The sequence below is a fragment of the Cricetulus griseus genome, chromosome 6, assembly GCF_003668045.3.
Source record: "Cricetulus griseus strain 17A/GY chromosome 6, alternate assembly CriGri-PICRH-1.0, whole genome shotgun sequence".
Lineage (NCBI taxonomy): Eukaryota > Metazoa > Chordata > Mammalia > Rodentia > Cricetidae > Cricetulus > Cricetulus griseus.
This window is the reverse complement of record NC_048599.1, coordinates 154,550,402-154,564,715: the sequence shown is the minus strand read 5'-3', so window position 1 is coordinate 154,564,715 and position 14,314 is coordinate 154,550,402. Positions and strand designations below refer to the sequence as shown.

General features: G+C 46.7%; 1 protein-coding gene and 1 non-coding gene across 2 annotated transcripts; both read left to right on the top strand.

The window, feature by feature from the left end:
* The first annotated feature begins 7,569 nt into the window (after positions 1 to 7,569).
* Positions 7,570 to 7,691, top strand: LOC113836318. Its single transcript, XR_003486396.1, has one exon. It is a non-coding gene; the product is annotated as a small nucleolar RNA SNORA40 (small nucleolar RNA).
* Positions 7,692 to 8,921: 1,230 nt separating this feature from the next.
* On the top strand, positions 8,922 to 10,720 carry LOC113836307 (galactoside alpha-(1,2)-fucosyltransferase 2). The gene has a single exon (XM_035446957.1). The coding sequence runs from the start codon at positions 8,922 to 8,924 to the stop codon at positions 9,948 to 9,950; it is 1,029 nt and encodes a 342-aa protein (XP_035302848.1). The 3' UTR covers positions 9,951 to 10,720.
* The last annotated feature ends 3,594 nt before the right edge of the window (positions 10,721 to 14,314 follow it).

Here is a 14,314-nt window from a genome sequence, read left to right as displayed (position 1 = left end):
CAGTGTCCTGTGGCCTCAGCTTGCTCCCACTTCCCTCCACAGTCCTTGGTCTTCTCTCGCTCGCCCAAGCTCCTCTCTTATCTTGTGGTCCATGAGTGCTGCAATCTCTTTAATATAGGCATGAAGTCACCCTGCCTGCGGTGATGGCACAGGGTGACCTGAGGATGAGTTTGTGATACCTGGGGGTTTACTGGTCAGTACTCCCACAGTCAGCAAACATCTGTCTGAAGCAGAGAGGCCAAGACAACACAGCTCTGGCCACTATCTGTTCCCCAAAGCTAGGTGTGAGGTTTCACAGCAGGCTCTGGGACGTTTGTCCCCCCTGCAGCCTCCACACACCTTATCACTTCTCTTCCTGAGCAATAGGAACCAGCTCAGACGCAGCCTGAAAACACTATTCCAAACATGATTCCAAAATGCCCTGCTTTCCTTTTTCTCCCAAGCCAGCCAAGTCTGATTGTGTTCCTGTTCGAAGCAGGAGATGCAGAGCCCTCAGAGGAAAGCCTGGAGATAACCGTTTGATTTCTAAGTGTGCTTCTCCATTATTTTCCCCTGTACAACTGGTGCCAAGATGAGCCTAGTAGGGCAGCCTGGCATCCCAGATGCTACGGAGGCAGAAAAGGAAGGGCAAAAGTTCAAGGCCAGGCTAGGTGACAGCATGAATTCAGCCTGGACGGCTTAGTGAGGCTGTCTCAAGAGAGTACAAAGTGAGGACGTGACTGCTCCAAGGTGTGGTTGAGGGGAAGGTTTTTATTGTACACATGAGAGAGAGCACAGCCAGAGGAGAACAGAAAGAACCAAACGAGGCCATGAGAGGAGGGGGCGGAAAAGAGTGAGAGAAAGAAAGGAGGGGGGACAAATGGACGAAGAGCAGCCCTGGAGTGGAGCCAAGAGACAAGAGGACACAGACGAAATGGCTGGTTATATAGTAATCAGAAGCTGGGGCAACAGAAGTGATGCTTAGGGTAGGAGGTGGGATGTGCCCCCAGGATGACTTTGTAAGAGGGACTCCCAATGCTGAGAGCCTGGCCAGCGTCTGCTTAAACAGGCACCTGGTTAGCCGTTTGTCCCAGGTTTCAGACCTACCCCCAGTGATAGCACTTACTCCTGATAACCAGACACACTGCTCAGTAGAGAATTCATGATGCAAATAGAGGGCCAAGAGAGCTTTGCTTTTCATGTCTTCAGGGCTGCTGGAGGCCTGGAGAGACGCCACCTTGATCTGCCCTGTGGCTGGAGAGTTTCCTGAGGATACTGACCTAGAGCTTGAGAGGCTGGACCCAAACTTCTGGCTACAATAAAGATACAGGTGAGCAGCCTTGGGGAGATAGACCTAGGACTGTAGTTAGGAACTTAGAGGGTGAATCTTGTGTGATGAGCCTTCAGCATAATAAAGTATAATGTTTGCTATACCTACTATTCATACCTACCTTCCTGCTCACAAAGAGGACCAAGAAAGCCATGGCTGAAATGCAGGGTTATATGGGAATGAGAAGCTGAGGGAAGGAAAACTCGTGAGCTGAACAAGTTTAGGCTAGGAAGCTGGCTGAGAAGAGCTGAGAGATACTAAGTGAGCCTAGAGCCAGCTGCACTCTAGGATGCTAAAAGACACCACAGATAGCCTTTATCCCTTCTGACCATGAGGCAGAATGGCTCCTTTGGTAGAGGGGAAAGAGGCACCAGAATCTGGGGGAGTGGGGTTTCCTTTTGGGCCTGGCAAAAAGCAAAAGTAAAAAGACTGGAAGTGTAGGTTCAGTCTACTGTGATGTCACTGGCCTATAACTCAGCACTCAGGGGCTGAGGGCGTTAGTTAGTCTGGGCTATAGAATGAATTCAGGGCCAGACCAGGCAACTTAGTGAGACTGCCTCCAAGTTAAAACAATAGCAAAACAACAAATACAGCTGGGGATGCAACTCAGCAGTAGGGCCCCTGCCCACAGTCCCCCAGTGAGCAGCCGGGCATGCGGCTCAGTGGTAAAGTGATTGCGAGGCATGCTGGCCCACCCTGTGCTCCAGCAGATTCAGGCTGCCAGGCTTCTGCACGGTGCCAGGGATGGGACTAGGATCTTTCTGTTTGTGCCGAAGGAGCTTCACCCACGGAGCCATATGCTCAGATCCACCTTATCTTTTTACTTATGTGCATGTGTCTGTGCCCATGGAGGACAGATGGTATCCCTGAAACTGGAGTTTTGGTGTTTGTGAGCCACCTTCCTCTGCAAAAGCGGCCAGAGCTCTTAACCACTGAGCTCCCCAGCTCCTCTACCTTATTTTTGAGACAGGGTCTCTCACTGAACCTACAGTTCACTGGTCAGTTTCAACTGGCCAGCAATCCCCCAATATCTTCCTGCCTCTGCACCAGTGTTAGGGTACAGAGACGGGTTGTGCTGTGGTCACAGACAAGTGTACCACGTGTCTGTATGTACCATGCTGTATGTAGGTGCGGGAGACTCAAATGCGGTGTTAGTGCTGACTCAGCAGGCCCTTTCCGCACAGTGTCATCGCCCAGGTCCAGCCCAGGCTAGCTCCAAACTCACAGCAATTCTGCTGTCTCAGCCTCCTGAGCACCGACATGACACACAAGCATTGTCATACCTTGCTTGAGCTTCTTCTGGTGAATTACAAATCAGGAGTGTATGTCAGCCTGCAGCCCTATGCCAACAGCTCCCAAATGACTTTGACCTGTGCAGAATGAAGCCTCTAAGCTTTGGTCCACTTACAAGCCGTTTGATTTAATGCCAATATCCTCTTGACTCAGAGTTGTCAGGCTTAAGCCAGTGGTCAGGATTGCAGGCCGTGGGCCAACAGCCGGAAACCTTTGTCTCTGACCTGAGATTGCACAAAGCCGCCTTTGGAGGCTGAGAACAGAGCATGCTCAGCGTTGTGGGCAGCTCATCCTCTGAGATGAGGTCCTAAGACTTCTGAAGAACTCGGGGAACCTTGAGCCCTCCAAATTTTCATTCCTGTCACTCAGGTCTGACTCTCCTGATACTGGCTGGTCACACCCTGGCTGCAGATGACAAAGTTCACTATCCTCTAGACCAGCAGATCTTAACCTGTGGGCCCTGTGGGAGTAGAATGGCCCTTTCACAGGGGTTGCCTAAGACCATAAAAAAAAGAGAGATTTGCATATTTATGATATATAACAGTAGCAAGATTAGTTATGAAGTAGCAACAAAAATAATTTTATGGAGCCAGGCCCTATTTTTTTTTAATTGTATTTCTTTATTTGTGATTGTGAGGGAGGTGTGCATATGTGGAGGTCATACAGCTTGTGTTCCGTTCCCTTCTCCTACCAAATGGGTCCTATGGATCCAACTCAGGTCAGGCTTGGCAGGGGTCATCTTTACCCACTTAACCATCTGGCTGCAAACATTTGCACAGATTCATCATTATAGCCTTTGTTTTGTCCCACAGGGCCCTAGTGCTCTCTCTCTCTCTCTCTCTCTCTCTCTCTCTCTCTCTCTCTCTCTCTCTGCTGAGTCACACCCTCAGTCCCGGGTTGGTTCTAGACACATGCTCCACTCTGGAGTCACATCCTCAGGCCTCCCTCACTCAGTTGCCCAAACTGGCCTTGAACTTGCACTCCTCAGGCTTCAGCCTTCCCAGTAGCTGGGATGACAGGCCTGCACCACTTTGCCAAGCTGGAGTCAACATCTCTATGGGACAGTGGAGGATGCTCTTCGAGATTTCAGGTGATCTGGGCAAAGGAATGAGGCCCTACCGGGGCCATATGCATTTAGGCCTTAAGCCAGGTGCACTTAGCCTAAAACATCTACAAACAAAAGAAATACTAACCATGGGCAACCTTCTCAGCACATATTAATTGTGCTGGAATTCTGAGACATGAGAGGCTTTGGACTCTGGAATGAGGGGACCTTTCCCTGACTTTGTTGTTTTCTTTTTCTTTTCTTTGCCTCTAAATATATTTTAATTGCTTATTTGTACAATAAAAACAAAAATACCACAAACAGCCTATATCTAATTTTAAACTACTTAAATTAAAACAACACGTGATTGGGTTCCTCGGATTGTTCAATGTACTCTCCCATTTCAATCTCTATTGAAAGCCCAATGAGAAAAGACAGAAATAACACAATCACAAATAAAGAAATACAATTAAAAAAAAATAGGGCCAGGCATTGGTGGCACATGCCGGTAATCCCAGCACTCGGAGGCAGAGGCTGGCATTTTTTGTTGTTGTTGTTTTAAGATTTTATTTATTTATTATGTGTACAACATTCTGCTTCCATGTATATCTGCCCACCAGAAGAAGGCACCAGATCTCATTACAGATGGTTGTGAGCCACCATGTGGTTGCTGGGAATTGAACTCAGGTCCTCTGGAAGAGCAGTCAGTGCTCTTAACCTCTGAGCCGTCTCTCTAGCCCATAACATGAGTTTTTAAATATAGTTTTTGTTTGTATACTTGTAGTGGACACACCCAAAACAAATTACACACACACACACACACACACACACACACACACACACGGTTAACTTTTCTCACTTCTAGTACAAATTTATCCAAGAATCTTTTAGATTCACTATCCTATGATTGGTTCTTATTGGCTGCACATTTGAACCTGAGGTTGATCAGTGTGACCTGAGCACACAGGAGTAAAACAATGTTCTACTTCTTACTCTATCTGAGAGCTGGGCTCTGAACTTAGCCAAGTTCTTGATTCTGGCTAGAGCCTCATCTGCAGGTGATCTGATACTTTAAAAGCCACAGAACATTTCCAATAGAGGCTGCACATTTTAGCCACCTAATGAAACATATTTTATTGTTGTCCAAGTCCTAGTCCCAGAAGTCCTTATTTAATGTGGGTTGGCCAAGTGATTCTAACCAGAGAACAGCTCCTGACAGAGGTGAATCTCAAGCTTCATACTTAGTCAGTTGCCTAGAAAGACACAGTTGCTGGTGGCCATGTTCATCTCACTCCAAGTATGGGATGACACCCAGGAATTTGCAGGGAATACTAATGCTTTTGTCCAGAGACCTTGCTTTAAGAACTGTTAGCAATGGGAATACTCACTGATATTGTCATCCAAAGCCCTGAGTATAAATCATGATTCTATTACGACCTATATAATCTTAGGAAAATAATTTCTTTTCTCATCCTCAGTCTCTTTATAGCAATACTTGGATCTTAAAGTAATTCATAGTGTCACCAGTCACTTTAGTACAGTTCCTGCCATAGACTATAATTACAAATACTATTTTCACATGTTGCCTGTGGCTAGATGGTTCAATTAATTACATGAAATCACTCACACAGAAAACTGCAGGAAAAGGAAACAGAAACAACTGAAGCAAACAACATCTATTAGAATTACATATAAAACACAATAATAAATACAAGAAATACTTTAAGTATACCTATAATCAATTTTCAAAACTTTAAACATTATAAGTTATGTGGCAGGAGCATCATATATAGTCTACAAGGTGGCAGCAATATTAGAGTCAGTCTATGATGAGCATAAATTTTCACACTCTATAATAGATTCTTAACATCCCATCTATGCTAATTTTAGTTTTCATACAACAAAAAGTGAAAACTAAAGTATTTGCCTAAATTTTAAATGTTTTGATCAAGTGTTGTTTATTTCCCAAGGAGACCCAAGTAAAACTCCCACCAATGATGTTTGTTTTTTATTTGTAAAGATGTATTTATTTATTATGTATATTATGTATTATTATGTATGCATGCCTGCACTACACGACAGAAGAGGGCACCAGATCTCATAACGGATGGTTGTGAGCTACCATGTGGTTGCTGGGAATTGAACTCAGGACCTCTGGAAGAGCAGCCAGTGCTCTTAACCTCTGAGCCATCTCTCCAGCACCCCCCCTGATGTTTTTTATTTACATATATCAACACACAACAGTTTTCTATCCTTCTTGCCATTTGTTTCACTTTGTATGTGTGGCAATCTTTCAATAATAACTTTAAAACCCTGAGGTGAATACAGAGGTAAGTGGCCCCACGGCAGACGCTGTTATATATGCCATTGCATACAAGGAGAGCACCCGACACTGGACCTCCACAGGGCTGGCTGTGACAAGAACTACAATATAGTTTTGTATTTTCCGTGGGATTTACAGTAACTCCTGTCACTAAGTAAATTTCAGACAGTCCTGAAAGGCTTAGTTATGTAAAGATTGTTTAAAGCAAATCTCTCCCTGTATCAAGTTTGCCCAGAGGGAAAGTTTTCATCAGACTTCAGGAATTTCCTTTTCATTCCACTCTGATGCCACGACACAACAGCTTTCCTTTTTTGAGTCCCTTAAAAGACCTCTTGATCATCTTGTTGGCACACTGTGCTAGAGCAAATGTTTCCACGGCAACATTTCTTTACATACTGGTTTCATTTATTATCCAACCTGATACTCTTAATTTTCACCTATTTATGAATGCTCTTACTAGATGGCTAACACCTAGACAGAGATCCTTAGCCTGTCCCTTCCTCTATGGAATGCTCCAATTCTCAGGAGCTATTTTCTTTTGTTGTCTACAATATAAATGACAACTTACATGTACGTGGCTAGTTCCATTTTAACTGTGCTCGTCCTCACTGCAGCCACAGTGTCCTTTCAGATGACGTCTGTGCATTTCCCGTCTTTGTACAGGTTATCTTGACAAAACTAATGTGCAACCAACACTTGTTAAGTAATTGCTAGACTGTCAGGAAAATTCATAACCTTGTGTCAAAATAATAGACTAGCCAATATATTTAGAAGATGGAAATTATTTTGTTAAAAAACCTGGCTTGGTTCAACTATCCTCAGCATTCTAAAACCAACTAGACACTACATAAACAGGACGGCTCCCTCTATCCCTGCTATTCTCTGGCATCTGTTCACCACATTCTGTTCTCGGGCTTTCCTCAAGGAAACACTCACCAAACTTCCCCTGTCCCCTATACCAAACAAACAAAATGTATTCCTTCCCCTTCTCTGAAAAATGCTCCATTGACTTATTAAAATCGAAACTAGTGTTTAGATCTGGAAGGGCGGATGGTAAACAAAACCAAAAACCACATCAATTCATCATCAGGCCTTCTTATCCTAACTCCATCAGAAGCAGACTGATTTTAGGTCTATCCTACCAGGAAGGCAGCTCCTTCCCTAAGGTGTTGCCTGATACTAGAAGCTGAAAACTGTTAAGTGGCCTCGAGGGTTCAAGTGGCATCTTGAGGAACGACCTTTTTTTCAGTTGTCTATCAAGACAACTTTTGGTCCTTCTGGTTCATTTGGCCCTGCTGCTGCCCGATTAACAGCACTGTAAAATACCAACTAGGGTAGTTCAGAGGTTGGTAGGACTTATCTTTATACCGCAAAGTCTTTTGAACAGATTGACTTGAGCAGAGCTGTTTTATTCCAATTCACCAGTTCACCATAGCTACTGGGCGACACTGTTCTTCTACAGTTTTCAGCTAATTGCTTCAGTTACTATTTTCCTAATAACACTGATTGAGTATTCACTTTCAAATTTTCCCATCCCCATTATCCATGCTCTGAAAAAAAGATCTTGAAGTTCTTCAGTTACAATTCAGTTCATCCCTTAGCACTGAGTATGTTTTTTTAATTGGTGGACAAGGACTTACAGACAACTGTAAAAGTAAGGTCTCTTTACAATCCAGAACTCATTGCTCAACATGAGTCTTGGTTATATATGAAGGAATATGATGATCCTACTACCCCCAAAAGTTGTCCATTAGGAACACAGGAACCAATATGGTTTTCTCACCTCTTATAAGGCACCAATGGTATGCTATCATGTATGCATGTGGATTACTGTATATATGTATTTTCTTTTTGAAGTAAAAAAATCCTTCATTTGCCTGTGTCCAATATAGGCATCTAGGTACAGTTACAAATTAAAGGCCACAAACACTTCACAAGGAAAAGCATTAAAAGAAAAAGAAAAGTCAGCCCCTCTTTTCATGTAGCACAGCTAGCCTTCAAAGCATGCCAGCTAAGAAAAAGAAAAAGGTGTCATCCGTGGTTACAGGAAGACTGAGTTTCCTCTTTGGGTGATAGCTGGATTTTTATTGGCAGTTCTAGTAAAATATTTAACTTCTCATTTGTTCTTGCAAGGCTTCCCCCTCCCCAACCCAGCTTTTCTTCAAATAATGTCTTTACTCTCCCATTATAATTAGATTTGTCGGGTTTGAACAGCAAGGTTTTGAGTGTAATCAGTCAGTTTAAATCATGTGTTGGCTATGTAGAGAAGAAAGGACGTGGGAGAATGTAGGAAGGTGACTGAAATAGTTCACTGGACATACTGGAAGACAAACTGCGACCATGCTGAGAGCAAACACTGGTAGCAGCACCATAGCTACAGGAATAGCACTTGGTTCTCCTTCACCTGGGTGTACTCTAGGTCCATTCTGCACCGGTAACCAATGTTGTACTCTCAGGGACACAGCATATCCTGCATTACAAAAGAGGTCTACAGCATCCTGGTGTAGCAGGTTCTTTAGGTCTTGGCCATTTACCGGAGGGTCCTCTCCTCAAGTTGATCTCTTCCTCGGTAACTAAATAATCCACCAGTCTGTTCCGGAGCACCAGGCCGGGGTCAGCTGTGAAGCAGGTGAAAGTGAATCAAGCTCGCCTGTTGTTTTTCTTCATCCTGCCTCATTTGAGCTCTTGAAGGGCACTTTCCCTCCAAAGAGGACATCACATGGGGCATACTGGCTCACTCTGTAATCCCAACACTGGAGCAGGAAGGTTGGGCTCACAGTTCTTGGTTAGCCTGAGCTATAGAGTGAAATCGTGTCTCAAACCAGAAAGAAAACAAAACAAAAAATAAAAAACAGATGCTGAGGCTCAACCCAGGTGATTATCCAAATGGGTCCCAAGCACACATTCTAGCGGCGCCCCAGCTAACCTGCATGCTGTTTTTCCTGGCAGCCATGTCCAACGCCCAGGTTCCTTTCTCCTTTCCTCTGGCCCACTTCCTTGTCTTTGTCTTCGTGACTTCCACCATCGTCCACGTCCGGCACAGACACAGAATCGTTAAGATTCAACCCCCGCTGGAGACACATATAGGAGAGCCAGCAATCACACAGATGCCGGGGAGTGGCCAGCTGCAGGGCATGTTCACCATCAATTCCATTGGCCGCCTGGGGAACCAGATGGGCGAGTATGCCACGCTGTTCGCACTGGCCAGGATGAACGGAAGGCCTGCATTCATCCCCGAATCCATGCACAGCGCCCTGGCGCCCATCTTCAGGATCAGCCTCCCGGTGCTGCACCACGACACAGACAGGAAGATCCCATGGCAGAACTATCACCTCAACGACTGGATGGAGGAGCGTCACCGCCACATCCCAGGGCGCTATGTGCGCCTCACAGGGTACCCGTGCTCCTGGACCTTCTACCACCACCTGCGCCCTGAGATCCTGCAGGAGTTCACCCTGCACGACCACGTGCGTGAGGAGGCCCAGGCCTTCCTGCGTGGCCTGCGGGTGAATGGGAGCCAGCCGAGTACTTTTGTGGGTGTCCACGTGCGCCGGGGGGACTATGTGCATGTCATGCCCAACGTGTGGAAGGGCGTGGTGGCTGACCGGGGTTACTTGGAACAGGCCCTGGACATGTTCCGGGCGCGCTATCGGTCTCCAGTCTTTGTAGTCACAAGCAACGGTATGGCCTGGTGCAAGGAGAACATCAATGCTTCCCGGGGGGATGTGGTGTTCGCTGGCAATGGTATTGAGGGTTCACCAGCCAAGGACTTTGCACTCCTCACCCAGTGCAACCACACCATCATGACTATTGGAACCTTCGGGATTTGGGCTGCCTACCTGGCGGGTGGTGACACCATCTACCTAGCCAACTATACCCTTCCGGATTCTCCCTTCCTCAAAATCTTTAAGCCAGAGGCAGCCTTCCTACCTGAGTGGGTGGGCATCCCCGCAGACCTGTCCCCACTGCTTAAGCACTAACACGAGCCTGTCCTTGGGCCCTCTTCCATCTCTAGGCAGGCGGAGCTGCGTGTTACACTCACAAGAGCCTTCTCTCTAAAAAAAAAGTGCGCCTTGGGCTGCAAATAAGAGAACTAACATGTTCGCAAACATATTGACATGTTAGGCATCACCAGCTCCAGCATTTAGTAAATAGCTCAGTAACCACAGTGCCTGCTAACTACTAGCTGAGCCATCACCATATTTTAGCACAGTTGTCTCCTGGTGCCAGAAGGGCTGCCACGTGTGGACAACCATGCAGCAAGAGAAGGCTCACTACCTCACCTTAGGTTCCTTTTGAAGGGGGGACAAGGCCACATTTTTGTCACTAATGAAATACCTGAAGCTGGCTTATTATAAAGGTCCAGCGAGTACCTCATGGGGATGGCATTTCCACACTGGGGTAGCTAGCATATGACAGCCAACAGTCACATGGAAAGCACGGGCAAGAAGAGGGGCTGGGCTTGCTCTTCTTATAGCAACCGCCTTTCAGGAACTATCTGCAGTCTCCTGAGAACTGTTCACCCCTTGAAGGTAGTGCCTTCACTGTCTCAAGCACTTCTTGAGATCTGTTAAAATTTTATTTTTATCTTAATTATGGGTGTATGTATTTGTGTGCAATACCTTCAGAGGCCAGAGCTGGGTGTCAGATTCCCTGGTGCTGGAGTTACAGGTAGCTGGGAATTTCTCTCTGAACCTCTCAAGGTCCCACTATTACAGTGAGGACCAAAGTGAAGTCCAATGAAAACCTGTAAGCACTCTAGTAGCTAACACTCTTGTCCCCATGACAAGAATGGTGTCAGTACATGCCCGAGGGCTCATTATGAGTCAAGGACAAAGAGAATGTAGGATTGGTTTAGCCTGGGGTCCAAAGTAGCAGTTGCTCACTGCACAAAGTCAACTGATCATAAAGAAGGTGAGGGCTAACGTGCACCCACAGCCCCTACCAAGTTTCTTGTCCTTGGGACTCTGTCCACCAAGGGTCCTTTCTTCGTCTTGCTCAGTCTGTCTGAGAAGAACTCTGGAACTCAGCTCAGGTGCACCAGTCGCTCATCCAACTCTGCAGGCCAGTGTGACATCCCCAACCCTAGGGGACCCCCAGATATTCAGCATGTGTTACCATTTTGTTACACTTCAGGTGTGAGCATACACCATGATATCCCTCTCACAAGGAATGCAACCAATGCAGAGGCAGGTGGATCTCTGTGAGCTCGAGGCCAGCCTGGTCTCCAGAGCGAGTGCCAGGATAGGCTCCAAAGCTACACAGAGAAACCCTGTCTCGAAAAACAAAAACAAAAACAAAACAAAACGAAAACAGCCAGGGTGATCTAGGGGGAAGAGTGCTTGAAGTATTACCTGGGACACCATGAACCCCAAGGTATCTCTCCAGACTCCTCCTCTTGCTGTTAAGTTGGTGCTGGTATTGTGCATGGGGGTGGCCTGAAGTGGGCGGTGCTGGCACCTCTCTCCATCCCAGCACTGGGAAGGCTAAAGCAGGGTATCTGAAATTTGGAGACTAGGCTGGTCTATAGTCTGAGACCCTGTCTCTAACAAGGAAAGTCTCAAACTGGATATGGGAGTATGCACCTGTGATCCTAGCATTAAGGAAGTGGGTGCAGGAGGATCAGGGGTTCAAGTCCTCAGCTGCACAGAGAGTCCAGGCAAAGAAAATCACAAAATGCAGGCTTCGAAATGGTGGTGCACTTTTAATCCCAGTACTCAGGAGGCAGAGGCAAGTGGACCTCTTAGTTTGAGGCTATCCTGGACTACATAGAGAAACCTTATCTCAAAAAAAAAAAAAAAAGTTAAGAAAATTGCAAAATCCTGCCAGGCGTTGGTGGCGCACGCCTTTAATCCCAGCACTTGGGAGGCAGAGACAGGTGGATCTCTGTGAGTTCGAGACCAGCCTGGTCTACAAGAGCTAGTTCCAGGACAGCCTCCAAAGCCACAGGGAAACCCTGTCTCAAAAAACCAAAAAAAAAAAAAAAAAAAGAAAATTGCAAAATCTCAAAGAAACAAAAATGCCTCTCCACAGTCACATGGGGTTTTATTTTGTTCTGATTTTTGTTTGTTGGTTTGGTCTTTTGAGACAGGGTCTCTACATAGCCCTGGCTCTCTTGGAACTTACAATGTAAATCAGGCTGGCCTTGAGATCTGCCTCCAGAATGATAGGATCAAAGGTGTCGAATCATTCCCAGACCAATTTCACATTCTTGAATGGGATAAAATGGGTTTGAGCCATCTAGATAGGCGGAATGTGGCTGGCAAACACCTTTAATTCTAGCACTCGGGAGGCAGAGGCAGATGGATTTGTCATTCAAGGCCAGCCTGGTCTACGGAGAAAGTTCCAGGACAGGCTCCAAAGCTACCTGGAGAAACCCTATCTAAACAGAAGGGGCTGGAGAGAGATGGCTCAGAGGTTAAGAGTACTGGCTGCTCTTCCTGAGGTCCTGAGTTCAATTCCCAGCAACCACGTGGTGGTTTACAGCCATTTGTAATAAGATCTGGTGCCCTCTTCTGGTGTGCAGGAATACATGCAGGCAAAAGGCTATATAAGTCTTTTTTGAGACATGGTTTCTCTGTAGCTTTGGAGCCTGTCCTGGAACTAGCTCTTGTAGACCAGACTGGTCTCGAGCTCACAGAGATCCGCCTGCCTCTGCCTCCTGAGTGCTGGGATTAAAGGCGTGCGCCACCACCGCCCAGCATAAATAAATCTTAAAAAAAAAAAATCATAAGACAAAACAAAAAAACAGAAAATGAATTAATTGACCATAGTGGTAGATGAGCTGAGTATATGAACTTTACCGAATGGGTGGATTATTTGGGATGTGAATTCTGTCTCCAAATGCTGTTAAGATAGTCCAGCACCGAGTCCACTGATTTTTGACAGCCTTGTAGTTGAGCACAGCCTGGGCTACATGGGGAGATCTTGTCTTGTGGGAAGGACAATAAGCGGGGAGAAGGGAGAAGAAGGAAATGGAAGGGAACAAGTTCCTTCTCCCCTCTATGAAGATCGGGGTGGCACAGGTTTGGGATGGCAGGGAAAGAGGCTGGGGAGGGTAAGAGGGTGAGGGGTGCTGACCAGGGCCTGTGCCAGGGCCAGCACCCACACCAAACCTGCCCTAGCCTGCCAGTCTACCTTCCAGAGAATTCCTGCCTCTCCTGGTTTGTGCAGGGTGCCACAGCACTCTCCACCCAAGGCTGACTGACTGAGGAGACACTGTGACAGAGGGCAGGAGATGGGAAGGAGACTTGGTTGGAAATTGGAGTCCAGGAGCCCAAGGCATCAGGGAGGGACAAGGGAATGGGTTACACAGTAGTAGACAGAGGGCAGCTGTGACTGGGGCAAGGTGGGGAGAAGGACGCTTCCTTCACCAGAGGAAGAATCAGAGATGGCAGAGACAGGTGGAAACTGAATGGGGGCAGAGGACATGGGACAGGAAGGAACCTGAGAAGCCAGAGAGAGGGAGAGACTGACATGGAAATGAGTACAATCAGGTGCTGTCTCTAAAAGCAGGAACAAAGGGTCTGGAGAGATGGCTTGCTGCCTTTGCAGATGCTGTTACAGTTCCTGGCACCCACGTCAGGCAGCTCATAATTCCAGCTTCATGGGAGTGACAGGGTCCTTAGGCTTCCAAGGACTGAGCATGTCTGTGGTGTGCACACAGTAAAAATATAAAAATATAAGAAACAAGAAGGAAAGTGTATAGAGGCTGAAGAAGCCACTACACCCTCTCGGCCTTCTAGGGCTGGGAACTCCTCTGTCAGCCTCCAGCTCATCACAGGACCCTTCAGAGCCAGCTCTGCCACCTGTCCATCTCCAGCCTGGGCAGAGATGCTGTCTTATTCAACGCACTCCACCTCGCCTGCTCCCCAGGGAGCCAACCCCGGCCCCCATCTTCAGGTCTCCACATAACTCTTCCAGGAAGTTCTCTACCAGTGCCCCTAATCCTTGGAGGCTCAGCTATTTTTCTGACCCTGTTCCACTCCACAGGGTTTCTGTCCCTTTCAGAAACCCTGATCAGTCATGACTCCATGATCCCACAGACTGTAGCCACTGAAGGACAGCCAAGGTTACACAGAGAAACCCTGTCTCATCAGTCTGCACTGGGATTGTGATCTCTGAGCTTCACCAAGAAAAAACTCAGGGTCTTAGTTTTCTCAACCCCGAGGGTACATCTGACTGACATCCTACATATACACCTCCGGTCCCTTTGACACCAGTCCCATCTTTGCTGATAACTTGATCAAAATGAGACAGAATTTACTGCCAAACATAGGCAATCATCCATGTCTGGTTGTATCAAGTGTTCAGCTTTCTCTCCTCTCTCTCTCTCTCTCTCTCT

Excerpts from the sequence above, each read along its gene's own strand:
- LOC113836307 (XM_035446957.1), top strand. The coding sequence starts at position 8,922 with ATGTCCAACGCCCAGGTTCCTTTCTCCTTTCCTCTGGCCCACTTCCTT.